Source organism: Chamaea fasciata, unplaced genomic scaffold (genome assembly GCF_029207755.1).
Source record: "Chamaea fasciata isolate MVZ Bird 193981 ecotype frontalis unplaced genomic scaffold, bChaFas1.0.hap1 SCAF_31, whole genome shotgun sequence".
In the NCBI taxonomy this organism is placed as follows: domain Eukaryota; kingdom Metazoa; phylum Chordata; class Aves; order Passeriformes; family Sylviidae; genus Chamaea; species Chamaea fasciata.
Window position 1 is genome coordinate 2622799 of NW_027094116.1, and position 23998 is coordinate 2646796.

The 23998-nt window shown below is 58.6% G+C and overlaps 5 protein-coding genes across 6 annotated transcripts; 4 read left to right on the forward strand and 1 right to left on the reverse strand.

Annotated features, from left to right (window-relative positions):
- Positions 1 to 994: 994 nt before the first annotated feature.
- On the forward strand, positions 995 to 3773 carry LOC136303000 (protein S100-A4-like). The gene is made up of 3 exons (XM_066206587.1): positions 995 to 1832; positions 1905 to 2054; positions 3587 to 3773. Exons 1-3 carry the CDS (start codon positions 1686 to 1688, stop codon positions 3749 to 3751), a joined length of 462 nt encoding a protein of 153 aa, XP_066062684.1. The 5' UTR covers positions 995 to 1685; the 3' UTR covers positions 3752 to 3773.
- A 1797-nt stretch (positions 3774 to 5570) lies between these two features.
- On the forward strand, positions 5571 to 6791 carry LOC136303036 (protein S100-A4-like). The gene is made up of 3 exons (XM_066206623.1): positions 5571 to 5650; positions 5984 to 6137; positions 6548 to 6791. Exons 2-3 carry the CDS (start codon positions 6000 to 6002, stop codon positions 6710 to 6712), a joined length of 303 nt encoding a protein of 100 aa, XP_066062720.1. The 5' UTR covers positions 5571 to 5650; positions 5984 to 5999; the 3' UTR covers positions 6713 to 6791.
- Positions 6792 to 8205: 1414 nt separating this feature from the next.
- On the reverse strand, positions 8206 to 9700 carry LOC136303024 (protein S100-A7-like). Of its 2 annotated transcripts, none has more exons than XM_066206609.1 (3): positions 9456 to 9700; positions 9205 to 9358; positions 8206 to 8528 (listed from the first exon to the last, which is right to left on the reverse strand). In XM_066206609.1, exons 2-3 carry the CDS (start codon positions 9355 to 9357, stop codon positions 8328 to 8330), a joined length of 354 nt encoding a protein of 117 aa, XP_066062706.1. In that variant the 5' UTR covers position 9358; positions 9456 to 9700; the 3' UTR covers positions 8206 to 8327. The 2 variants fall into 2 exon arrangements, with proteins under 2 accessions (XP_066062706.1, XP_066062707.1); XM_066206610.1 differs by having other exon boundaries at positions 9205 to 9361.
- Positions 9701 to 12510: 2810 nt separating this feature from the next.
- LOC136303023 (protein S100-A7-like) lies at positions 12511 to 15414 on the forward strand. The gene is made up of 3 exons (XM_066206608.1): positions 12511 to 13159; positions 13593 to 13803; positions 15096 to 15414. Exons 2-3 carry the CDS (start codon positions 13612 to 13614, stop codon positions 15258 to 15260), a joined length of 357 nt encoding a protein of 118 aa, XP_066062705.1. The 5' UTR covers positions 12511 to 13159; positions 13593 to 13611; the 3' UTR covers positions 15261 to 15414.
- A 1128-nt stretch (positions 15415 to 16542) lies between these two features.
- Positions 16543 to 18311, forward strand: LOC136303026 (protein MRP-126-like). Its single transcript, XM_066206611.1, has 3 exons — positions 16543 to 16626; positions 17126 to 17284; positions 17971 to 18311. The coding sequence occupies exons 1-3, from the start codon at positions 16618 to 16620 to the stop codon at positions 18151 to 18153; spliced, it is 351 nt and encodes a 116-aa protein (XP_066062708.1). The 5' UTR covers positions 16543 to 16617; the 3' UTR covers positions 18154 to 18311.
- Positions 18312 to 23998: the final 5687 nt, after the last annotated feature.

Below are 23998 nucleotides of genomic sequence, written 5' to 3' on the forward strand. Positions count from 1 at the left end.
CCGAGGGGGGAGGGGCATCCGCCCTGTCCCCGCCACGCCCCGCCACGCCCCGCCACGCCCCGCCGGGGGCTGGTGACAAGGCCGGCAGGCAGCACGAGGTGGCAGCGGCCGCGTTTGTCCCGGGAGGTCCCTCCGTGTCCCCCCACGGGAGTCCCCATGGGCAGGGGGGGCCCGCAGCCCCGCGTCCGCGGCTGTCGCCACCCCAATTCCTGTCCCGCAGCCCGGCACAGCGCACACCCCACACCCGGGACTGGGGACAAAGACCCCGGAGACCCCCGGGCTGGGCAGGGCTCCCGGAGACCCCCGGGCTGGGCAGGACCCCCAGGGACACCCGGGCCGGGCAGGACCCCCAGGGACCCCCGGGCCGGGCAGGACCCCCAGGGACCCCCGGACTGGGGAGGACCCCCAGGGACCCCCGGGCCGGGCTCCCGGCGCTCTGCGGCGCCCACGGGGCTGGCGGGACGCCCGGCCCGGCAGCTCCGGCTCTTCCTGGGGATTTTCCACCGGGAAAGGACTCGGCGAGCACGGTGGGGGTCCCCCCGAGCACCCCCCACTCCGAGGCACGGGGGTGGCGGCACCGGGACCCCCCCGAGCCCTCGGCACCGGAGAACCGGGACCCCCCCAACCCCTGGATCCGGGGAACCGGGACTCCCCGAGTCCCCCGGCTCCGGTTACCGGGACCCCCCCAAGTCCCCCCAGCTCCGGGGAACCGGGACCCCCCCAAGCCCCCGGCTCCGGTAACCGGGACCCCTCAAGTTCCTTGGTCCGGGGAACCAGGATCCCCCCCCCCCCCGAGCCCCCCGGCCGTGACCCCCCGGGGAAAGATCCCGGGGTCCTGCCCGCCCCCCGCAGCCCCCCCAGCGCCAGCCCCGGGTGCCGTGCGAACCCGGGCCGGGCCGCCCCCGTGGGACCGGGCGGGGCCGGGCTGAGTCACGGCCGAGGAATCCCCGCGGGGCGAGGCCCGGCGTGACTCAGCCCGGGCGCTCCGGGCCGGGCCGGGCCGGGCCGGGCGATGCTCCCGGCGGCTCCCCCGGAACCCCCGAGATCCGCGCTGGACCCTCGGGGGGTCTCCCCGGGGACAGCCAACTCCCCAAAGTCCCGCTTGGAGCTGCCTCAGAGGGACAATTCCCGGAGTTTTCCCTCCTCTTGTGTCCCCGAGGGACAATTCCCGGAGTTTTCCCTCCTCTCGTGTCCCTTTCCCAGCCCTGGGGGAGATCTGGGGGACAGGGAAGGTCCCACGACCCTCAGAGAGGACGCCCCCGTGTAGGATTTGGGGTTTTCCCTTCCCCGGGACGGGTGGGACACCACAGACCCCCCTGGCCTGGCTGCTGCCCCACCTGTGCCACGCCCTGGGAGTGCCACCCTTGTCCCCGCTGTCCCCCAGGGGACACGGGCTCAGCTGCCGGACCTGCAGGACCAGGACGTGGAGCTGCACTGGCAGGAGAACCAACCCCCAAATAAATCCCAAATAAACCCCAAATAAACCCCAAATAAACCCCCAGCCCCAAATCTTCACCCGCTTTGGGGTCACCGCCATGGGTGAGCCCACCCTGGGCTCCCTGGGGGCACCGGGGACCCTCAGCAAAGCCGGGACGGGGCGGTGACACTTTTGGGGTGACCATCCCAGCGCCCCGAGGGGGTGCCCGGCGTGACCCTAATGGGATCACGCGGCTCGCTGGGCAAAAATGGGGCGCGGGCGAAACCCGGGGCTGGGAGAGCCCCGAGGGGGCCGGGGCTGCCGGGGGGGCAGAGCCCTCGCTGGGGTTATAAATTCCCCCCGAGCCCCGGCTGCCCCATCCCGAACCCCTGGGGAGCTGAGCTGCGCTGACCCGGTGAGTCCCAATCCCCTTCCCACCCCAAAAACAACCCCACAGGGCTGGTGCTGAGGGCGGCTCTGTCCCCAGGCTGTCCCCATGGCGTGTCCCCTGGAGCAGGCGCTGGCCCTGATGGTCACCACCTTCCACAAGTACTCGGGCAAGGAGGGCGACAAGTACAAGCTGAGCAAGGCCGAGCTCAAGGAGCTGCTGAACAAGGAGCTGCCCGTCTTCGGGAGCGTGAGTGGCTGTGGGGACATCGGGGGGCCTTGGGGACAGCCCTGGGTGTCCTGCGGGGACATCGGGGGGTCTCAGGGACAGCCCTGGGTGACCCTCGGGGACATCGGGGGGGGCTCTTGGGGACAGCCCTGGGTGTCCTGTGGGGACATCGGGGGGGACCTTGGGGACAGCCCTGGATGTCCTGTGGGGACATCAGGGGGCTCTTGGGGACAGCCCGGGGTGTCCTGTGGGGACATCAGGGGGCTCTTGGGGACAGCCCTGGGTGACCCTCGGGGACATCGGGGGGCCTTGGGGACAGCCCTGGGTGTCCTGTGGGGACATCGGGGGGGACCTTGGGGACAGCCCTGGGTGTCCTGTGGGGACAGCCCTGGGTGACCCTCGGGGACATCGGGGGGCTCTTGGGGACAGCCCTGGGTGTCCTGTGGGGACAGCCCTGGGTGTCCTGTGGGGACATCGGGGGGGACCTTGGGGACAGCCCTGGGTGACCCTCGGGGACATCGGGGGGCTCTTGGGGACAGCCCTGGGTGTCCTGTGGGGACATCGGGGGGTCTCAGAGACAGCCCCGGGTGTCCTGTGGGGACATCGGGGGGCCTTGGGGACAGCCCCGGGTGTCCTGTGGGGACATCGGGGGGCCTTGGGGACAGCCCCGGGTGTCCTGTGGGGACATCGGGGGGCCTTGGGGACAGCCCTGGGTGACCCTCGGGGACAGCCCGGGGTGTCCTGTGGGGACATCAGGGGGCTCTTGGGGACAGCCCCGGGTGTCCTGTGGGGACATCGGGGGGCCTTGGGGACAGCCCTGGGTGTCCTGTGGGGACATCGGGGGGGACCTTGGGGACAGCCCTGGGTGTCCTGTGGGGACATCGGGGGGCCTTGGGGACATCGAGGGAGCCTTGGGGACATCTCTGGGCATTCCTTGGGGACATCCCTGGATGACCCTTGGGGACATCCCCGGGTGTCCCTCGAGGGGCTCAGAGTGACAGGAGCGACCCAGCGCCGTGTCCTTCTCCCGGGCCAGGGGGGTCTGAAATTCCCCACGTGGATCCATCATCCCACAGGAGCCTCGTGCTCCGGGGAAAGCCCCGGGGAGGAGGAGGAGGAGGAGGAGGAGGAGGAGGAGGAGGAGGAACGAGCCCTCGAGCGCCTCAAATTTTCCAAAGGAAATTCATTTTTTTTAAAAAAAAAAAACCACAGAAACATTTTTTTTCGGCGAAGGAAATCACGCTCCGATTTCCATTTTCTTTCATCATTTTTAAATTTTTTTTTTTAAGCCCCCACTTCCCCTTCTCTGCGGTTTCAACCGGGAGGAGAATTTTTAAATCTTTTTTTGAATTTTTTTTTTTTTTTTTGCCGAATATTTCCACACTCAGGAGACACTTTTTAGGGCACTGCCCGGATCACCCACCCCCAGCTGCCCTGAAAACCCCTCCCCGAGGCAGAGGAGGGTGGGACGGGGCAGCCCCTCACCCCAAAATCACCCCAAAATCACCCCAAAATCACCCCAAACCCTTTTTTTTTTATCCCCCCGGGAGCAGAAACAAATGGACGAGGCCGAGTTCAAGCGGCTGATGAACGACCTGGACCACAACAAGGACAGCGAGGTGGATTTCAAGGAGTACGTTTGTTTCCTGGCCTGCATCACCATGGGCTTCAACGAGTTCTTCAGGGACGACCCCAGCAAGCAGCACCGCAGGAAGTGACCCCTGCCCGCCCCGGCCCCGAGCGGCTTTTAATAAAGGATTTCCCTGATCCTGGCTCGGTTCTGGGGTTCTGGTCGGGTTTTCCCTGATCCTGGCTGAGTTCTGGTCGAGTTTTCCCTGATCCTGACTTGATTCTGGGGTTCTGTTCATGTTTCCCCCACTCCCGGCCGTGCTCCAGGGTTCTGTTCAGGTTTTTTCCCCCAATCTCAGCTGAGTTCTGGGGTTCTTTTCATGATTTACTCCAATCCCAGCTGAGTTTCGTGGTTCTGTTCAGTTTTTCCCCCCCCTCCCAGCTGAGTTTTGTGGTTCTGTTCAGTTTTTTCCCCCTCCCAGCTGAGTTTTATGGTTCTGTTCAGTTTTCTCCCACTCCCAGCTGAGTTTTATGGTTCCATTCAGTTTTTTCCCCCTCCCAGCTGAGTTTCATGGTTCTGTTCAGTTTTCTCCCACTCCCAGCTGAGTTTTATGGTTCTATTCAGTTTTTTCCCCCTCCCAGCTGAGTTTCATGGTTCCGTTCAGTTTTTTCCCCGCTCCCAGCCGTGTGTCCGGCTCCCGTGCCCGCGGGCAGCTCGGGGGCTGACTCACACCTTCCTCCCTCCCTCTCTCCGTGGCATTTTCCACGGCCCGGCCCAGCCCCGGGAGGAGTTTTATTGCCGAGGTTGGAGCACAAACAACCCTCGCATGTTCCCCCGGAACGCTCCGGGTGCCCCGGGGAGGGTTTGGAGCCCCTCGGGGGGGGTTTGCTGAGCCCAGCCCGGGGCGCGAGTGGCACCAGGTGACAATTCGGCGTTGGCGGGGGACAAGGCACAAAAGCCACAGCGTGTCCCCGGCGCCCAAATCCCCTGGGGCCGGGATTTGGGGATCACGGCGCTCCCCCGCCCTCGGCAGCTCCGGGCGGGTCGGGGCTGGTTTGGGAAAGGTCCCTCGGCTGCTCTCCGGCTTCCCGGAGAAATAATCCCGGATGTAAAACCCCCCCAGGAATCAGGGCCGAGCTGGCAGACCCCGACAGAGGCTGTCCCCAAACCCCCAGCTCATCCCCAAAACCCTTTCCTAAACCCTTCCAGGTCCTTCCCAAAGCCCCCAAATCTTCCATGAGCCCTTCCAGGTCCTTCCCAACCCCCCCCCCAAATCTTTCCTGAACCCTTCCAGGTCCTTCCAGGAGCTCCAAACTTTTCCCTTTCTCAATCCTTTTATAAAGACCCCCCGGAATTCCCACAAATTCCCACTCGCTGATGGGAGTTCAGCCTCGGGGGTTTCTCCTCCCGAAATGTAAATCCCCCCTCCCCGAGCTGGGGCGGTGCCGAGGGGGTTTGGGGGCTCTCCCACCCTCCCCCGCAGCAGCCTGAGGGGTCTGGGGGACACTCGGGGTTTTTTTTTTCCCCCCAGGGCTGGGGGTTGGAATCGCCGGTTCACGTGCCCGGGCCACGAAATAAAACACCGAAAATACCGAAAAACCCAAAATATACCGAAATAGCCCCGTTACACAACCGCCCTCGCCGCCAGCAAACAGAAAATCGCTGCCAGGGCGACTGCAAAACAAAAAAAAAACAACCAACCAAATAATAATAATAATAAAAAATCCCTCGGCACAACCGCCGGTGCCGGACGTCCCTGGGGTGGTCCCGGTGCCCCCAATCCCGAGGGATTCTCCCTGCCCACCCACGTTTTGGCCCCTCCGAAGCCAAACCAGCCCCCGGGACGCATCTTGGCCCCTCCGAAGCCCACCCGGCCCCGCTGGCAGCGCCGGCAGCGGGGCGGGGACGCTCCCGGGCTTTCCTTTCTCCTCCTTTTCTCCTTTTCCAGCCGCGCCCGGGCGGGGTTAGAAACGCCGATAAATGCCAGGGCCCAGCTCCCGTTCCCCTTCCGCCCTGCCCGTCCTCCTCCGGCCTCTCCGAGCTCTCGGTGAGTCGGTTTTCTCCCTCTCCAGATGTTCTCCAGATGCTCGGAGCGGGAGGGAAATCCGCGTTTCACCTGCCAGGTGAAATCTGAATTTCACCTGCCAGGGCTGGGGCAGCCCCTTTCCCTGCCCAGGGGGTTATTTTCGGGTTTGTTTTTATTTATTAATTTTTTAAAAATTATTGTTATTTATTAATTTATTTTTGATTTGGAGCATGCCCGGAGCGGGAGGATGGAATCAGGGAGGGAAAAGGAACATTTGGGATGTGCCGGGGCGATTCCCCCCCCGTCACTGAGCTGCCAAATCCCCTCCTTTTGTCCCCTCCCTTTGTCCCCCAGGCTTGTCGCTGTCCCCATGGCGTGTCCCCTGGAGCAGGCGCTGGCCGTGGTGGTCGCCACCTTCCACAAGTACTCGGGCAACGAAGGCGACAAGTACAAGCTCAACAAGGCCGAGCTCAAGGAGCTGCTGACCAAGGAGCTGCCGAGTTTCAGCGTGAGTTCCTCATCCCGGGATTCGGGGACGTGCAAAACCCGAGTTTAACTTCTAAAACCCCCGAGTTTAACTTTAAAAAACCCCTGAGTTTAACTGAAAAAAACCCCCGAGTTTAACTTTAAAACCCCCGAGTTTAATTGTTAAAAAACCCCGAATTTAACTGTTAAACTCCCCGGAGTTTAACTTTTAAAAACCCCCGAGTGTAACTTTTAAAACCCCCAAGTTTAACTTTAAAAAACCCCCGAGTTTAACTTTTTAAAACCCCCTGAGTTTAACTTTAAAAAAACCCCAAGTTTAACTTCTGAAGAACTTTTTTAACTCTTGACTTTTTCTATCTTTTGACCTTTTTTAACTTTTGAAACCCCCTTTTCCCCCCCCCCCTTTTTCCCCCCCACATCCCCCCTGGGCAGAAACAAACCAGCGAGGCGAGTCTGCAGAAGCTCATGAGCAACCTGGACTGCAACAGCGACAGCGAGGTGGATTTCCAGGAGTACGTGACCTTCCTGGCCTGCATGGCCATGATGTGCAACGACTTCTTCCAGGACCTGCCGGACAAGACGCCGCGCAGGAAGTGAGGGCGGGACCCCGCCGTCGCCCCGGGACCCCCGCGGTGTCCCCCCGATGTCATTTCAATAAATCTCCATTCGAAAAAAACGGGTTTGGCCCCGGGGGTCTCTCTGATGTTGTCACGGGGGAAGTTCCCGTTGCTCCTCTGCTGGCCTGGGAGTGATGCCAGGCTGGCTCTGGTTGTGGTTCTGGCTCTGGCTCTGGTTCTGGCTCTGGTTCTGGTTGTGGTTCTGGTTGTGGTTCTGGTTCTGGCTCTGGTTCTGGCTCTGGTTCTGGCTCTGGTTTTGGTTGTGGTTCTGGTTGTGGTTCTGGCTCTGGTTGTGGTTCTGGCTCTGGTTCCGGTTCTGGCTCCGGTTCCAGTTCTGGCTCGGTCCCGGGGTGGATTCCGCGTTCCCCGAGGCCTCGCAGCCGCCCCCGGGGCCGCTCCCTGCGCTGACTCAGCCCGGCCCAGCCCGGGAGCTGCTCCCATCCCGCGGGGATTAACGGGAACCGCTCCCAGCTGGAACTGGTGATGCTCATGGATGGCCGCGGTCTGTCCCTCACCTGCAGGGTCGGGGTCTGTCCCTCACCTGCAGGGTCAGGATCCATCCCTCACCTGCAGGGTCATGGTCTGTCCCTCACCTGCAGGGTCGTGGTCTGTCCCTCACCTGCAGGGTCGGGGTCTGTCCCTCACCTGCAGGGTTGGGGTCTGTCCCTCACCTGCAGGGTCGGGGTCTGTCCCTCACCTGCAGGGTCGGCATCTGTCTCTCACCTGCAGGGTCGGGGTCCGTCCCTCACCTGCAGGACCCCGGTCCCCGCCCGGGGCGCGGTCGGTTTTACCAAACGGACACTTCCCGGTGCTCCGGGCCCATCCCGCCTCTCCGTTCCTCCCCCCGGCCCTTTACCCTCCCCCTGAGAAGCTTTGAGGGCTCCAGATGTGCCGCACGTCCCTTCCAGATGTGGCTGTGCCCGCTCCAGCACCATCATCCTCTCGGGGGTGCTCCCGGCGGTGACACAAAGGGACAGGAGGAGAGGGAACGGCCTCAGGCCGGGCCAGGGATGGCTCAGGGTGGACAGTTGGGAACTTTCCTCCTGGACAGGGCGGCCAGGCCTCGGCAGGGAGATTTGGAGTGCCCGAGGAACACCTGGAGGTGTCTGGGGAACACCTGGAGGTGTCTGGGGAACACCTGGAGGTGCCCGAGGAACACCTGGAGGTGTCCGGGGAACACCTGGAGGTGCCCGAGGAACACCTGGAGGTGCCCGAGGAACACCTGGAGGTGTCCGGGGAACACCTGGAGGTGCCCGAGGAACACCTGGAGGTGTCCGGGGAACACCTGGAGGTGCCCGAGGAACACCTGGCGGTGTCTGGGGAGCACCTGGACCTTGGCCTGGGTGACCAGGCAGGGATTGATCGGTGACCTCGATGGTCTTGGAGCTTTTCCAATCTCAGCGATCCCGGGATTCTGAAAACCCAGAAGGCTGAAAAAACTCAGGGCGACACACAGACGGGTTCGGTGCTGAAGGGAAGAGATTTTATTCCAACGCCACGGAGCAGAGGTGACAAAGGTGACAGGGGACGGCTGAGGCTCCTGGGGAGGGGCCTCGGGGTCCCGTGGCTCGGCCGATGTAGGAGCTGCTCCCGTCTCAGTGACGGTGGCCATGGTCGTGGCCGTGGCCGTGGTCATGCCCGTGGTCGTGGTCACCACCCTGGTGGGACCTGTTGTGGGCGTCGATGGCCACCAGGCTCAGCGTGGTCAGGAACTCGGTGAACTTGAGGCGCCCGTCGTGGTTGGCGTCGGCCTTGGCGAAGAGCTGCTTGATGTAGGCGTCGGTGCCGGTGTTGGGCTGCGGGGGCACGGACGGGGGGCACAGTCAGCTCAGGGACACCCAGAAAGGGCTGGACCCCCCCAAAAAATCCCGGGATCCCCAAGGATTCCGCATTGGGCTTCTCCATGCCGGGAAGTGTCCAGGGATGAGCTCTGAGCAGCCCAGTCTGGTGGGAGGTGTCCCTGCCCAACATGCCCGGGGTGAGAGGGTCTCCCAGGCCTGTTCCCACCCATGCCATGGATCCCATCCCGTGGATCCTATGGATCCCATCTCATGGATGCCATCTCATGGATGCCATCCCATGGATCCCATCCCATGGATCCCATCCCATGGACCCCAGGGATCCCATGGATCCCATCCCATGGATCCCATCCCATGGATCAAATCCCATCCCATTGTATCCCATGGATCCCATGGATCTCATCCCATCTCATCCCATGGATCCCATCCAATGGATCCCATCCCATTCCATGGATCCCATTCCATGGATCCCATCCCATCACATGGATCACATCCCATCCCGTTATATCCCATGGATCCCACAGATCCCACAGATCCCGTCCCATGGGTCGCATCTTATCCCATGGATTCAATCTCATGGATCCCATGGATCCCACCCCACCCCATGGATCCCATGGATCCCACCCCACCCCATGGATCCCGTGGATCCCACCCGGTGTCCCCGGGCCCTCACCGGCGCGGTGTTCCGCAGGAAGGGCTGCGCCGTCTCCTTGAGCAGCCGGGAGAACTCCTCCCTGCTCAGGTAGTCGTCGATGGGGCGCCGCGCCGCGTACCGGTGGTAAACGTTCACGGCGCATTCCAGAGCCAGCTCCAGGTCGGTTTTCATCCTGCTGGGACCGAACAGCACCAGGTGGGACGGAATTCCAGGGACAGGGACAGAATTCCTGGGATAGGGAGAGGGACCGGCTGCCAGCGCCTGCTCACCTCGGAGGAGTTCTGGGCTCTGCAGAGGACGCACAGGAGGAGTGAAGAGGAGGGTCGAGTGATGCTGAGCCGGGCAGGAGCAGCTTTTATCCCCTCCCGGTTGTGACAGCGGCGGGTTCCCCTCGGGGCAGTCACCCCGGGAATTGTGCAAGGCTCAGCACGCCCAGGTGCGGATTTCGGGTTCCTCGCCCCGCTCCAGGAACTGTTATCCAGGGAGGGGAAGCCCCAAAAACTCGTCAGGGCAAAACAAGGAAACACCCCAGAAATGACATCTGTGATGGGCCACGCCAAAAGTGACATCTCGGGGGGTCAGGGGTGGCGCGGGGGCTTTTTCTGGAACGTTCCCCAAGCGTTTGAGGGAGGTGATGGAAAAGGAGATTTCTGGGTGGGGGTCTCCAGTGGGATGACGCTGGTTTTACCCGGGGGGGGGACGGGGTTTGTCACTGAATTTTGGGTGAATTTGGTGCCAGGGGTGGCCACCACATCCCAGGGAGTTAATCCTGGGGGCAAACAATCAATCCTGGGGACAAACCTTCAATCCTGGGGACAAATAATCAAATCTGGGGACAAATAATCAATCCTGGGGTCGAACCATCAGTCCTGGGGACAAACAATCAGTCCTGGGGACAAATCAATCCTGGGGACAAATCCTGGCACGCTGCCCTGTGGGAGCTCTGCCAGCTGCTCCTGGGAGGTGGCGCTTCCCGGCACCAGGAATTGCCGCCCGATGACAACCCTGGGCACCGCCAAGTGCTGCCACCCCCCAGCTGTCCCCCCCAACCCTGGGACCCCCCCCAGTGCTCCCCAAAACCCCCAAACCTCTGCAGGAGGCTGGTGAGGAGCCCCCGCCCCAAATCCGGCTCCGTGCTGCTCATTTGGGGTTTTTGGGAAGCGGGAATGGTGAAACATCTCCCCGCCGGCCTCGTAATCCCGGAGCACGAGGAGCTGGTGCCAGAAAAACCTGGAATTGCAAAAGAGGGAGAGACAAAGGGATGGGTTTTGGGGATGGGGACACGCGTGGGATGGGCAGAGGGACATGGGTGACCTGGCAGGGATGGCACGGGTTGGAACAGGCCTGGGGACATGGGAGGGCGTGGCTGGGACACGTGAGGAGGGGACAGGGACACCTGTGTGCCATTGGGACAGGACAGGACCCCTGTGTGCCATGGGGACAGGACAGGACACCTGTGTGCCATGGGGACACGTGGGGAGGGGACAGGGACACCTGTGTGCCATTGGGACAGGACAGGACACCTGTGTGCCATGGGGACAGGACAGGACACCTGTGTGCCATTGGGACAGGACAGGACACCTGTGTGCCATGGGGACACGTGAGGAGGGGACAGGGACACCTGTGTGCCATTGGGACAGGACAGGACACCTGTGTGCCATGGGGACACGTGGGGAGGGGACAGGGACACCTGTGTGCCATTGGGACAGGACAGGACACCTGTGTGCCATGGGGACACGTGGGGAGGGGACAGGGACACCTGTGTGCTGTGGGGACAGGACAGGACACCTGTGTGCCGTGGGGACACGTGAGGAGGGGACAGGGACACCTGTGTGCTGTGGGGACAGGACAGGACACCTGTGTGCCGTGGGGACACGTGAGGAGGGGACAAGGACACCTGTGTGCTGTGGGGACAGGACAGGACACCTGTGTGCCATGGGGACACGTGAGGAGGGGACAGGGACACCTGTGTGCCGTGGGGACAGGACAGGACACCTGTGTGCCATGGGGACAGGACAGGACACCTGTGTGCCGTGGGGACACGTGAGGAGGGGGACAGGGACACCTGTGTGCCGTGGGGACAGGACAGGGCGTGGCTGGGACACGTGGGATCCCTGTGAGGGTGAATGGATTCAGGGTGGATCCCTGACGGATTCAGGATAGATCCCTGACGGATTCAGGGCGGATCCCTGATGGATTCAGGCTAGATCCCTGATGGATTCAGGGCGGATCCCTGACGGATTCAGGATAGATCCCTGATGGATTCAGGGCGGATCCCTGATGGATTCAGGCTAGATCCCTGATGGATTCAGGGCGGATCCCTGATGGATTCAGGATAGATCCCTGATGGATTCAGGCTAGATCCCTGATGGATTCAGGGCGGATCCCTGATGGATTCAGGGCGGATCCCTGTGGGCAGCATCTCTCCAGATTCAGAAGCTCTGACAATTCCGACATCAGCCCAAACCTGGATCCTGCCCCGGGTGGGACCAGCGGGTTTTGGGAGGTGACACGGGGACAGCTCCGACTGTGGGGAGCTGCCCTTGTCCCTCGAGGCCAATGTCACTCACTGTCACCTGCTGTCACCTGCTGTCACTCGGGCACTGTTCCCCTGGCAAGGCTGGGCATCGCCAGCTGCCTCCCCCACAGGTTTTGGGGAAAAAAAACCGGGAAAACTGGGAAAGGGGCTGAACCAGAGACTTTCCCTGCCAGCTGGAGGACGAGGGTGCACTTTGGGGTGGGTGACACTTCAGTTTGGGGTGGGGGACACTCCAATTTGGGATAAAGTGACACTCCAGTTTGGGGTGGGTGACACTCCAGTTTGGGATAAAGTGACATTCCAATTTGGGGTGGGTGACACTCCAGTTTGGGATAGGTGACACTCCAATTTGGGATCGGTCACACTCTGCAAGGAGCCGGGTCCGGGAAACAAAAGGAGCAATCCAGTGAGTCAGGGATAACCGGAACCCAAGCCCTGCCGTGCCCTGGGGACACAGGAGCATCCTCGAACGGGAACGGGCGCTCCCCTGGCTCGCCTGGTCCTTCCCTCTTCCTCCCACCCATTGTCTGATTTCAAATCTTCTCTTTGTCTTCATTGTCTGCTCTTCTTGTCCCAGACACGAGTGACACTGAGGTGACAATTGCACAACGCGTGGCATTCCCTGCACCAGCCAGAAGAAGACCCCGACCTCCAGTTTTCTCCTGGTTTTATGCCCAGTTTCCTCCCGAAAATCGCTGGAGCCAGAGCAGAGGTCTGGTACGGATAGAGAACAATGGAAAATATTCCGGAAAACAAGTTATAAAACACAGACTCGTCCTGGGCAGCGTCCAGCCGGCCGGGGGTGTAGAAAACAGAAAACCGCCTTCAGAGCTCCTCCAGGGGGGACAAAGCCATCCCTGTTTCCACGTGAAACAGCCCGGTTTGCTCCACAGCCGAGGGAAAACGAGAGAATTTTGTGCAGGAAAATGTGAGAATTTTGTGAAGGAAAATGCGAGAATTTTATGAAGGAAAACCTGAGAATTTCATGGAGGAAAATGTGAGAATTTTGTGAAGGAAAACGAGAGAATTTTGTGAAGGAAAATGTGAGAATTTTGTGCAGGAAAATGCGTGAATTTTCAGCCCCGTTGCAAAACTCCCCGAAGTTTTGGCAACTCGGAGCCTTGCCCCGGCCGCGGAGGCGTGACAGATTTGGGGTTTTTCCCCTCCCTGAGCCCTGTGAGGTGACGGAGGGGACAAGGACGATGTTCCCAGAGCCCGGTGGGTGCAACCAGGAACTGAGGGCACAGGAATGCCGAGGGAAACGCCTGGCCGTTTCCAGGTGCGGGAAACGCGAGCTCAGGCCGGTGCCTGTGACAGGTGTGTCACCACCAGCTCTGATGAAAGAGACACCTCGGGCAGGTATAAAAGGGCTGCTCCGGGCTCCCGGCTCACACCGACGCGTCCCTCCCCCTGAAAACCCTCCTGGAGACCCGGGTGAGTGGGGCAGGGAGGATCCTGGTAGGGAAAAGGGTGAGGGAGAAGCAGTTCGGGACCCAGGGCCGTGGGTTCTCCTCGGGGTGGGGCAGGAGGTTGGGTTTGGGGTTGGGAAATGAGGAGAATTGACGGGATTTTGATGGAGGCACCATTAATTCCGTGCCCCCCCTGCCCTGAACTCCCTGGCGGGCCTGACCCCGCTTCCCTCACCTGAAGAACGTCCCCAGGTGCGCTGGGACGAGCTGCTCCCTTGGCAAAGTCAACAAATCCCCAAATCCCCTCGTTTCCTGCTCCACATCCAGGAGCTGAAGGTTCCCCCGGGCTCAGCCCCGGCAGGACGGAGCTCCAGGTGCTGAATTTTGGCTCCTCTCACCTTTGAGGTTCGTCATTTTTGGCTCCTCTCACCTTTGAGGTTTGTCCCCGATCCCTGCAGGTCCTTGCAGAGCTCAGCCATGTCCTCCAGCACCCACAGCCACGCCGGGAGCCAACAATTCCCCGGGAATTGCACCCTGGAGAAGGCCCTGGAGACCCTGGTGGGCATTTTCCACCAGTACAGCATCCGCCAGGGAGAGATCGACCTGCTCAGCCTCGACGACTTCAGCACGCTGCTGAGGGAGCAGGCCCCGTCCTTCCTGGGGACCTGTGTGAGTTCCAGGGGGAAATCCCATGGGAATGGGGTTTGGGGGATGTGGGGAGTGACCTGTGTGAGTTCCAGGGGGGAAATCCCACGGGAATGGGGTTTGGGGGATGTGGGGAGTGACCTGTGTGAGTTCCAGGGGGGAAATCCCATGGGAATGGGGTTTGGGGGATGTGGGGAATGACCTGTGTGAGTTCCAGGGGGAAATCCCATGGGAATGGGGTTTGGGGGATGTGGGGAATGACCTGTGTGAGTTCCAGGGGGAAATCCCATGGGAATGGGGTTTGGGGGATGTGGGGAGTGACCTGTGTGAGTGCCGGGGGGAAATCCCATGGGAATGGGGTTTGGGGGATGTGGGGAGTGACCTGTGTGAGTGCCGGGGGGAAATCCCATGGGAATGGGGTTTGGGGGATGTGGGGAGTGACCTGTGTGAGTTCCGGGGGGAAATCCCATGGGAATGGGGTTTGGGGGATGTGGGGAGTGACCTGTGTGAGTTCCAGGGGGGAAATCCCATGGGAATGGGGTTTAGGGGATGTGGGGAGTGACCTGTGTGAGTGCCGGGAGGGAAATCCCATGGGAATGGGGTTTGGGGGATGTGGGGAGTGACCTGTGTGAGTTCCAGGGGGAAATCCCATGGGAATGGGGTTTGGGGGATGTGGGGAGTGACCTGTGTGGGTGCCGGGGGGAAAATCCCATGGGAATGGGGTTTGGGGGGTGTGGGGAATGACCTGTGTGAGTTCCAGGGGGAAATCCCATGGGAATGGGGTTCAGGGGGGCTCTGGGGCCGTGGGGAGCACAGGAGGGAGGTTCTGGTCCCACCCAGCTCGGGGTCACCCCTGCTCTTCCTTCCGCCACGAGGGTTTGGGACAAAATCCTGTCCCCTCTGGGGTTTTTGGGACAAAATCCTGTCCCCTCTGGGGTTTTTTTGGGACAAAATCCTGTCCCCTCTGGGGTTTTTTTTTGGGACAAAATCCTGTCCCCTCTGGGGTTTTTTTGGGACAAAATCCTGTCCCCTCCGGGGTTTTTTTTGGGACAAAATCCTGTCCCCTCTGGGGTTTTTTTGGGACAAAATCCTGTCCCCTCCGGGGTTTTTTTTGGGACAAAATCCTGTCCCCTCTGGGGTTTTTTTGGGACAAAATCCTGTCCCCTCTGGGGTTTAACGTGAGGCTGAGGAAGAGGAGGGCCAGGACACCCTGCAGCCTCCAAACCCTTCCCAGGGGCAGCTCCTTTTGCTCCCACGGGGTGGGGAACAGGGACATGACCCCTCCCCCCAATCCCCCTCCTGACCCCAAATTCCAGAACAGGAACAAGCCCGGCTACCTGGACAAACTCTTCCAAGAGACCGACCTGAACAAGGACAAGGAGCTGAGCTTCGAGGAGTTCACGGTGGTGCTGAGCAAACTGGCCGACGACGCTCACCGCATCAGCCACGGCTCCGAGCGCTGCGGGCCCGACCGCGACTGAGCCCGGCCTCGGGGAAAATCCCGGAAAACCGGGAGAGGGGGAAAAAGCTTTGGGAAGGCGGCTCCGGCTGCTCCTCGGCCTGCTGGGGCTGGCCCCGCTCACGGCGCAATAAAGCATCGCTTGAAATTCTCCGAGTTTGTTCCTGGTTCTTCATTCCCCCGTCCGGTGTCACCGCCAGGGGACGGAGATGCTGGTCCCTTCTCCCCGAATCAGCCGCTGAAAGTGGCTCCAGTGACTCCTAAAAGTGTGTTTGGGATGGCTTTTGGGAGCTCGGGGTGTCCCTGCGGGTCCTCGGGTGCTTCCCGACAGATCCTGGGCTGAAAACGAACATCTAAAACGTCTAACATCATCTAAAACGGTGAAAATGTGGATTTATGGCTCAGTGGGGACACCTGGACATGCTCCAGAGCTGCTGCTCACCTCAGGTGTTGCGTTCATTTCCACAAAACGTCAAAACAAACTCTGTCCCAGCCCCTGTGCCCCACCCTTGTCCCCCTGTGCCCCCCATTGTCCCCCTGTGCCCCACCCTTGTCCCCCTGTGCCCCACCCTTGTCCCCCTGCCACCTCCGGGCTGATCAGAGTGACCCAATGAGGTTTCCTGAAATTGCACCAAAATTCCGCAACGCCGGGGCCGGTCCCGGATGCCCCAATTGTGAAATGTCCCCGATGTCCCCAGTGTCCCCAGAACCCCCCGGTGTGAGATGTCCCCAATGTCCCCAGTGTCCCCAGAACCCCCCGGTGTGAAATGTCCCCAGTGTCCCCAATGTCCCCGATGTCCCCAGATGTTCTGGGCACCAGAACCCCCCCATTATGAGATGTCCCCTATGTCCCCAGTGGGGACATTTTGGGAACATTTCAGGGACATTTTGGGGGCACTTCAGGGACATTTTTGGGGACATTTCAGGCCCATTTGGGGGACATTTTGGGGCCATTTTGGGGCCATTTTTGGAGACATTTTTGGGCCAATTTGGGGCTATTTTTGGGGCCATTTTGGGGGACATTTCAGGGACAGCAGCGCTGGCTCCCGGAGAGGAGGAAAATGTGGGAGAATCCCAAGGGAAAGGGGCTTTACCCAGAGCTGGAGGAGAATCCCAGCGGGTGAGGGGACAGGGCCACCCCCACCTGGGGCCGTGACATCCCGACCTTGCGGGAAAAGCCACAAAAAAACCCCAAACAACAAAAGCCACTTTTAGGGAACTGCCCCTAAAGGGGACCTTGAGCAACGCCGGGGGGGGGCTGGAAGGGGATGGGACAACGGGGACAACGGGGACATTTCACAACGGGAAAGGTCCTATAAAGGACCCCGCGGTGACACCGGCCCCGCGCCCGCCCCGGGGGACACCGCTGAGGTGACAAGATGAGCAAGGCAAGTCCCGGGGGTTTGTTATTTTCCCGAATATTTGGTATTTTTCCTGAATATTTGGTATTTCCCCGGATATTTGTAATTTCCCTGAATATTTATTATTTCTCTGAATAATTTCCCTGGATATTTGTTATTTCCCTGGATATTTGTTATTTCCCTGGGTGTTTGGTATTTCCCTGGATATTTGTTATTTTTCCTGAATATTTGTTATTTCCCCGGATATTTGCAATTTCCCTGAATATTTATTATTTCTCTGCATAATTTCCCTGGATATTTGTTATTTCCTTGGGTGTTTGGCATTTCCCTCGATATTTTGTAATTCCCTGGGTGTTGGTATTTTCTTGGATATTTGCTATTTCCCTGAATATTTATAATTTCCCTGGATATTCATAATTTCCCTGGATATTTGTTACTTCCCTGGCTATTTGCTATTTCCCTGGGCATTAGTTATTTTCCCGATTTTGCCATTTCCCCCCACATTTGACCCGTTTCTCCCCCTCAGTCCCAGCAGAGCCAGGAGCATCTGTCGGAGCTGGAGAAGGCCATGGACATCATCATCGACGTCTTCCACCAGTTCTCGCGGCGGGAGGGCGACAGGGACACCCTCAGCAAGAAGGAGCTCAAGCTGCTGATTGAGAAGCAGCTGGCTAATTACCTGAAGGTGAGGGGGGCCCAGGGGCGGATCCCGGGGCTTGGAATCACCCCCAAAAGTTGGGGTCACCCCCAGGGGTTTGGGTTGAATTGGTTGGATTCACCCCCCAAAAATTGGATTCACTCCCAGGGGTTGGATTCACCCCCAAAATTTGGATTCACCCCCAGGGTTTGGATTCTTCCCCAGGGTTTAGAAAACTCTGTGGGATGGAGCTACAGAGACCCCAAATCCCATTTATTCCTTCACTCCCCCAAATCCCATTTATTCCTTCACTCCCCCAAATCCCATTTATTCCTTCACTCCCCCAAATCCCAATTTATTCCTTCACTCCTCCAAATCCCATTTATTCCTTCACTCCCCCAAAATCCCAATTTATTCCTTCAGTCCCCCAAAATCCCATTTATTCCTTCACTCCTCCAAATCCCAATTATTCCTTCACTCCCCCAAATCCCATTTACTCTTTCACTCCCCCAAAATCCCAATTTATTCCTTCAGTCCCCCAAAATCCCATTTATTCCTTCACTCCTCCAAATCCCATTTATTCCTTCACTCCCCCAAATCCCATTTACTCCTTCACTCCCCCAAATCCCATTTATTCCTTTGGAACTCACTTCCCCAAATCCAAAGGAAACCTTTTCCCACGGCGGGCGTTGGAATTGGGGGTGGATTTCACCTCTCCCCCTCCTCTGTCGCAGCACGTGAAGAACAAGGCCACCATCGAGCAGATCATGAAGGACCTGGACGCCAACAAGGACGCCCAGATCAGCTTCGGGGAGATGATGCTGCTGGTCACCCGCGTCACCTGCGCCACCCACGAGCACCTGCACGAGGTGGAGGACCACCAGCAGCACCAGCACCACCACCAGCACCACCACTGAGGCCTGCAGCCCCCAGTTCCCTCATCTCCGAGAAATTTCGGAGCTTGGAAAAACTCCGGAGTCCAACCCGGCCTTGACCCCGCCCTCCCTCCTCCTCTTCCTCCCCGCTCGGTGAATTTTTTGCTGCCAAATAAAGATTTTACCCCGAGGCTGCCGAAGCTCTCCTGGCTCTCTCCGTGGGTTTTTTTTTTTTTTTTTTGGGATTTCCTCTTCCCCTAAATTGGGATAATTCACCTTCCCAGGGGTGGGGCGGGTGTCTGGGAATTTGGGATTGGCAGCGGCGGCTTCTCCGGAGGTTGGGGTTGCACCGGGATTTGAGGGATTTTTTTTGTATTTCCAGCTGGGAAAAACTCCCCGTATTTTGGATAAAAATGGGATAAATGGGATTTTGGGGAGTGAAAGAATAAATGGGATTTGGGGGAATGAAAGAATAAATTTGGATTTGGGGGAATGAAGGAATAAATGAGATTTTGGGGGAGTCAAGGAATAAATGGGATTTTGGGGGAGCGAAGGATCTCCCGAGCCTGAGCTGTGTATGGCGGGCAGGGGCTGGGAGGAAGGATGAACACTATTTTCTGGCAGAAAACCCTTTTTAGGCTTTATTTTTCTGGAGAAAAACCCTTTTTAGGGCATTTTTGGCTCCCCGGATGGAGGTGGACACGTTAAATTTGCGCTCTGTGCGGACAACAACGGGAAACAACCCCAAACTCCTCACCCAGAACACCCCAAATCTGCACCAAAAAAAAAAAAAAAAAAAAGTTCACTTGTGAAATTTGTAAAAAAAAAAAAAAGAAGAAGGCGGCTGGAAACGTCGATGGATTTCCAAACCCTCTTTTTTTTTTGGGGGGGGGGGGGGCAGGAAAAAACACAACCGGGCGATTTCCCAAGGGCGACCTGCAGCCCTGAAATCGCCCAGCTCCGGGAAAGAACCTTCCGGAAGCTTCCCCAAAAACAGCAGAGCTGAAGAAAGATCCCCCGCCCCAGGTTAACACAAAACCCCCACGGGTTTGCTTCACCCCCGGGGGGTTGCTTCAGCTTCCTCCGGGGCCGGTTTGGAAACCCCCCAAAAATGTCAAATTCCTCCTGAGGAGGTCAAGTCTGCTGCGGGAGCGGGGTGTCCTCAGCTCTGACCCCAAATCGGGGGGGACCCCCATCCTGCAGAGCTTTGGGGTCCCTGGAGCCCCATCCTGCAGAGCTTTGGGGTCTCTGAAACCCCATCCAGAGCTTTGGGGTCCCTGGACCACCATCCTGCAGAGCTTTGGGGTCTCTGAAACCCCATCCAGAGCTTTGGGGGTCTCTGAAACCCCATCCAGAGCTTTGGGGTCCCTGGAACCCCATCCAGAGCTTTGGGGTCTCTGGAGCCCCATCCAGAGCTTTGGGGGTCTCTGAAACCCCATCCAGAGCTTTGGGGTCCCTGGAGCCCCATCCCATAGAGCTTTGCCCTAAACGGGGATTTTTTGGGGTGGCTCTGGGGGGTGTCCAGCCCCGGGGACGAGGATTTGCCCTAAACGGGGATTTTTTGGGGTGGCTCTGGGGATGTCCAGCCCCGGGGACGAGGATTTGCCCTAAACGGGGATTTTTTGGGGTGGCTCTGGGGGGTGTCCAGCCCCGGGGACGAGGATTTGCCCTAAACGGGGATTTTTGGGGGGCCCCGGGATGGGGCAGGAGCTCCGGGCGTTGCTGTCACCGGATATTTGTCAACTCAGGAGCCGGGGGGGGGGGGGCGGCTCCTCTTGTGTCACCCTGGGGTTGGGGACAAGGGAATGACCACCCCCGTGACCCCCGAACCCCCCCAAAAACGGGCATCCTTCCAGCCCCACCGCAGCTCCGCCATCCTGGAGGAGTTTTCCAGAGTTTTCCAGCCCCCCCTCCCATAAAAATCCCGGGATTTGGGAGCCGAGGGCTCCTGCTGCCACCTGCCGGGATGTGACATCGGGAGGAGGCGACACTCGCCCGAGGCCACCGGGGTCCTGCCCGAGGACGCGCCGGAATAATTCGGATTATTTGCATTTATGGAATCGAACCCTGCGGGGTTGTTTTTTTTTTTGGGGTGGGGGAGATGTCGGTGCGAGGCCGCCCACCCGTTTTTAACATCCCAAATTCTTCTGTCCTCATCTTGTCACCCCCCAAAAAATGTCCTTGGGGGTGTCCCCGACAGCCCTGAGCCCGGCCAGGTGCCCCCAGGACAGCCCCAGACCCCTCAGCCCCGCGGCTGCCACAAAGAAAACAAACCCCCCCCCCAAAAAACCCCCATACTAAACAGTTCCTAAAACATAAAAATTAGTTTGTAAAAGAAATTTAAATACGCAACAAAATCATGCGATAAAACCCCCCCAAAAAATTTAAAAAGCCTTTAAAATAGCAGGCTGAATGCCAAGTCATACTTTGCTTCCCCCCCCCTATTTCCTAATTGTCTTTTCAAAAAATTATTATTATTATTAAACCTATTTCTTAAAATTAATCACAAAAAAAAAAAAAAAAAAAAAACCCAAACAAAAAACCAACAAAAACCCGCCTTGTTTTTTCACAAGGCGTGACATTTGGGACGGCCTGAAAAAATCAGATGAAACCCCTTTTACCCGCAGGAATTTTTCTGTGACATTTTCTAAACTTCACCCACGAACTCACAACCCCCTTTGGGTTGTTGAGGAGAAAGAAAAAACCCCCAAAAAACCCCTTTAGGGGATGTTAAACGCAGAGTTTGACGCAGGAAGGGAACAGACCTCTGGCCGGTTTGGTTTTTTTTTGTTGTTGTTCTTTTTTTTTTTTTTCTTTTGGGGATCCAGGGAGGTGCGAACCTGACCTACATACACCTGGCCAGGTGTGCAGGTAAACACCCTGGGAGCGAGCGGCGGGATAATGAGGGAGGATAACGAGGGAGGATCCCTGGGAAGGGAACAGGACTGACCGGAAGGAATCCTCTCCTCCTCCCACTCCCCGATCCCGCCAGGAGCTGCTCCCTCCCTCCCTTGCACGCAGGTGAGTCTCCTCCGCTTCTTTTTTTGCGCTTCGAAACGAGATTTTTGTGGGTTTTTTTTGGGGAGGGGGGTTTGTTTTTCACCCGGCAGGCATCAGCTCACCTGGACGCGCTTTCCTCACCTGCGGGAGCTGATTCGTTCACCCCCAGAGGCGCCTGGATGGTTCCAGGCAACAGCTTCAATTTAATTTAATTTAATTTAATTTAATTTAATTTAATTTAATTTAATCCCCTTTAATTCAACCCAGGGAAAGTGCAGAAATGATTGAAGGCCCGGGAAAGCAAAGTGAGATAAACCATGGAAAGGCCGAGTGGGGGCTGTTTGGGATTGTTGGAATTCGGGGATTTTTTCCCCACCTGGCCGTGGCCTGAGGTTCTGCTCCCCTCTCCAGGACTGGAGCCATGTCCAGGCTCATCAAAGCCATCACCGACATGATGCAGAGCTCCCAGGGCAGCGCCAGGAAGGGCAAAAAATCAGAATCCTTCAGCAGGGGCGAGTTCAAGAAGCTGATCCAGCAGGAATTGGCTCCTGTCAAGGTAACGCCGGGGGACAGGAGGGGGGCAGAGGTGCTGGGGGTGGGATTTTGGGGTGCCCACAGCCCGGGATTTGGGGTTTTATCCCTCCAGGTTTGTCGTGCAGAGCTGCCGTGTCCCCTCCCGGCCCCCGCTGTGCCCCCTTTTCCCGCGGGGAAAACGGGGAAGGGGCGGCTGGGATCCCCTGGAAGGGGGCTTTGGGATTCCTCCGGCCCCGGGGGGCTCCTTGGGCTGAGGGCTCCTGGTCCTCCCCCACCTGGGGAGGGGCTGACGGGATTCTGTCCCCTCAGAGGTCCCCAAACACCAAGATCAATCCCCGGGTCCTTGCCCACCTGGGGAGGGGCTGACAGGGGCTGACCTCTGTCCCCTCAGAGGTCCCTGAGCAGTCAGGACAGATCCATCCCCTGGTCCTCCCCCACCTGGGGAGGGACTGATGAGGTCCTGTCCCCTCAGAGGCCCCCAAGCACCAAGGACAGATCCATCCCCTGGTCCTCCCCCACCTGGGGAGGGGCTGATGAGGTCCTGTCCCCTCAGAGGCCCCCAAGCACCAAGGACAGATCCATCCCCTGGTCCTCCCCCACCTGGGGAGGGGCTGACAGGGTTCTGTCCCCTCAGAGGCCCCCAAGCACCAAGGACAGATCCATCCCCTGGTCCTCCCCCACCTGGGGAGGGGCTGGCAGGGGCTGACCTCTGTCCCCTCAGAGGTCCCCGGGCACCAAGGACAGACCCAGCTCCCGGCCCTGGGACCCCGACACGGAGCCCATGAACAAGGAGCGGGCTCCAGCCAAGCCCTGCGTCTACTGAGGCCTCCTGCAGCCCCCGGGACGGGCAGGGAGCAGGTGAGGGGCGGCCGGGGGACACCCTGGGGTGGGGACAGGGGCTGGTGTCACCCCGAGGTGACGAGCTGTCACCACTGCCCAGGGATGGAGCGGGAGCTGAGCTCGGGGGGGGCTGTTCGATCAGCTCTAATTAAATCGGCACGCTAATTGGGCAAAGGGGGCTGCAGGGAGGTGCTGAATTCCCGCTGAGGTTTTGTTTTTTTGGGGGGAGGGTTTTCCCCGCAGGAATCCTGGATTTCCCCGTGGTCAGGACCGGGATCTCCTTTCCCTGCTCCTCCAGGCCGGGCACATCCCGGGACAAGTCGGGACCCCGCCCGGCGGCACCGATTTACCTCCGTGAGGCAAAAAATATCCCCGGGGCTCCTTCGCTCCCGGTGCTCCGGCGGCGTCTCCGGGGGGGCTCGAAAAATGCAGCTTTGAAGGCTTGGGGGTAGATTTTCTCTTTTTTTCTCTTTTAATTTTTTTTTCTCTTTTTAAAAATGTTTCCCCTCTTTTTTTCCTCTTTTTTCCCCTCTTTTTTCTCTTTTTTCCTCTTTTTCTCTCTTTTTTTGTCTTTTTTTCCTCTCTTTTTTCCCCTCTCTTTTTTTTCTCCATTTTCCTCCTTTTTTCCCCCCTCTTTTTTCCCTCCTATTTCCCTCCCTTTCCCCCTCTTTCCCCCTCTTTTCTCCTCTTTTTTCCTCTTTTTTTCTTCTTCTTCTTTTTTTTTTTTTTTTTCCTCATAAAAAGCAACGGCCGGGATCTCAACCCCTTCACCCCGGTTATTTTAAATGGGGAGAAAGTGAAAATAAATTTTAAAAAATCCCTGGTTTATAGGGCTGGGATGAGCCGGGCAATTACTTGACTCACCCTTTACGGCAGCAATAAAGAACCCACAGCGGCAATTTAATTTTCCTTAGGAAAAAAAAAATAAATTAAAGGTTCATTTTTTCGGAGCTCATCTCCAGCTCATCCTGAGTCAACAGCAAAATTCCCTTTTTTTTCTTTCTTTTTGGACACACCAAAAATTCTTCTCAGCTCTGGCTGGGGGGGTTTTCACGGAGATGTTTCTGCACTGTAAATATCCCAAAAGAGTTTTTTGGTCTTTTTTTTTCCACTCCCTTCTCACAATAAACGGTTGTAAGACCACGACAAAACCCCAATAAAAACTGTAAAACCGGGATTTTGGGAGTCTCCCGAGGCAGGAGGGGGCTCAGGGCTGTGCTGGGGACGCTCTGAGGGGTCGGGACGGGGTTGGGAACTCTGGGGGCTCCGGGGGCTTTGGGGTCCAGCAGGACACGCCAGGGGATGGGGAGAGGGTTTTGGGGTTTTCTCCAACACTGGGAGCCCCCAGGGATGATCCCACAGGGATGATCCCCAATGATGGGATCCCCACTGAGCCCCCAGGGATGATCCCACAGAAATGATCCCCAATGATGGGATCCCCAGTGACCCCACAGGAATGATCCCCCAGGGATGATCCCCAATGATGGGATCCCCAGTGACCCCACAGAAATGA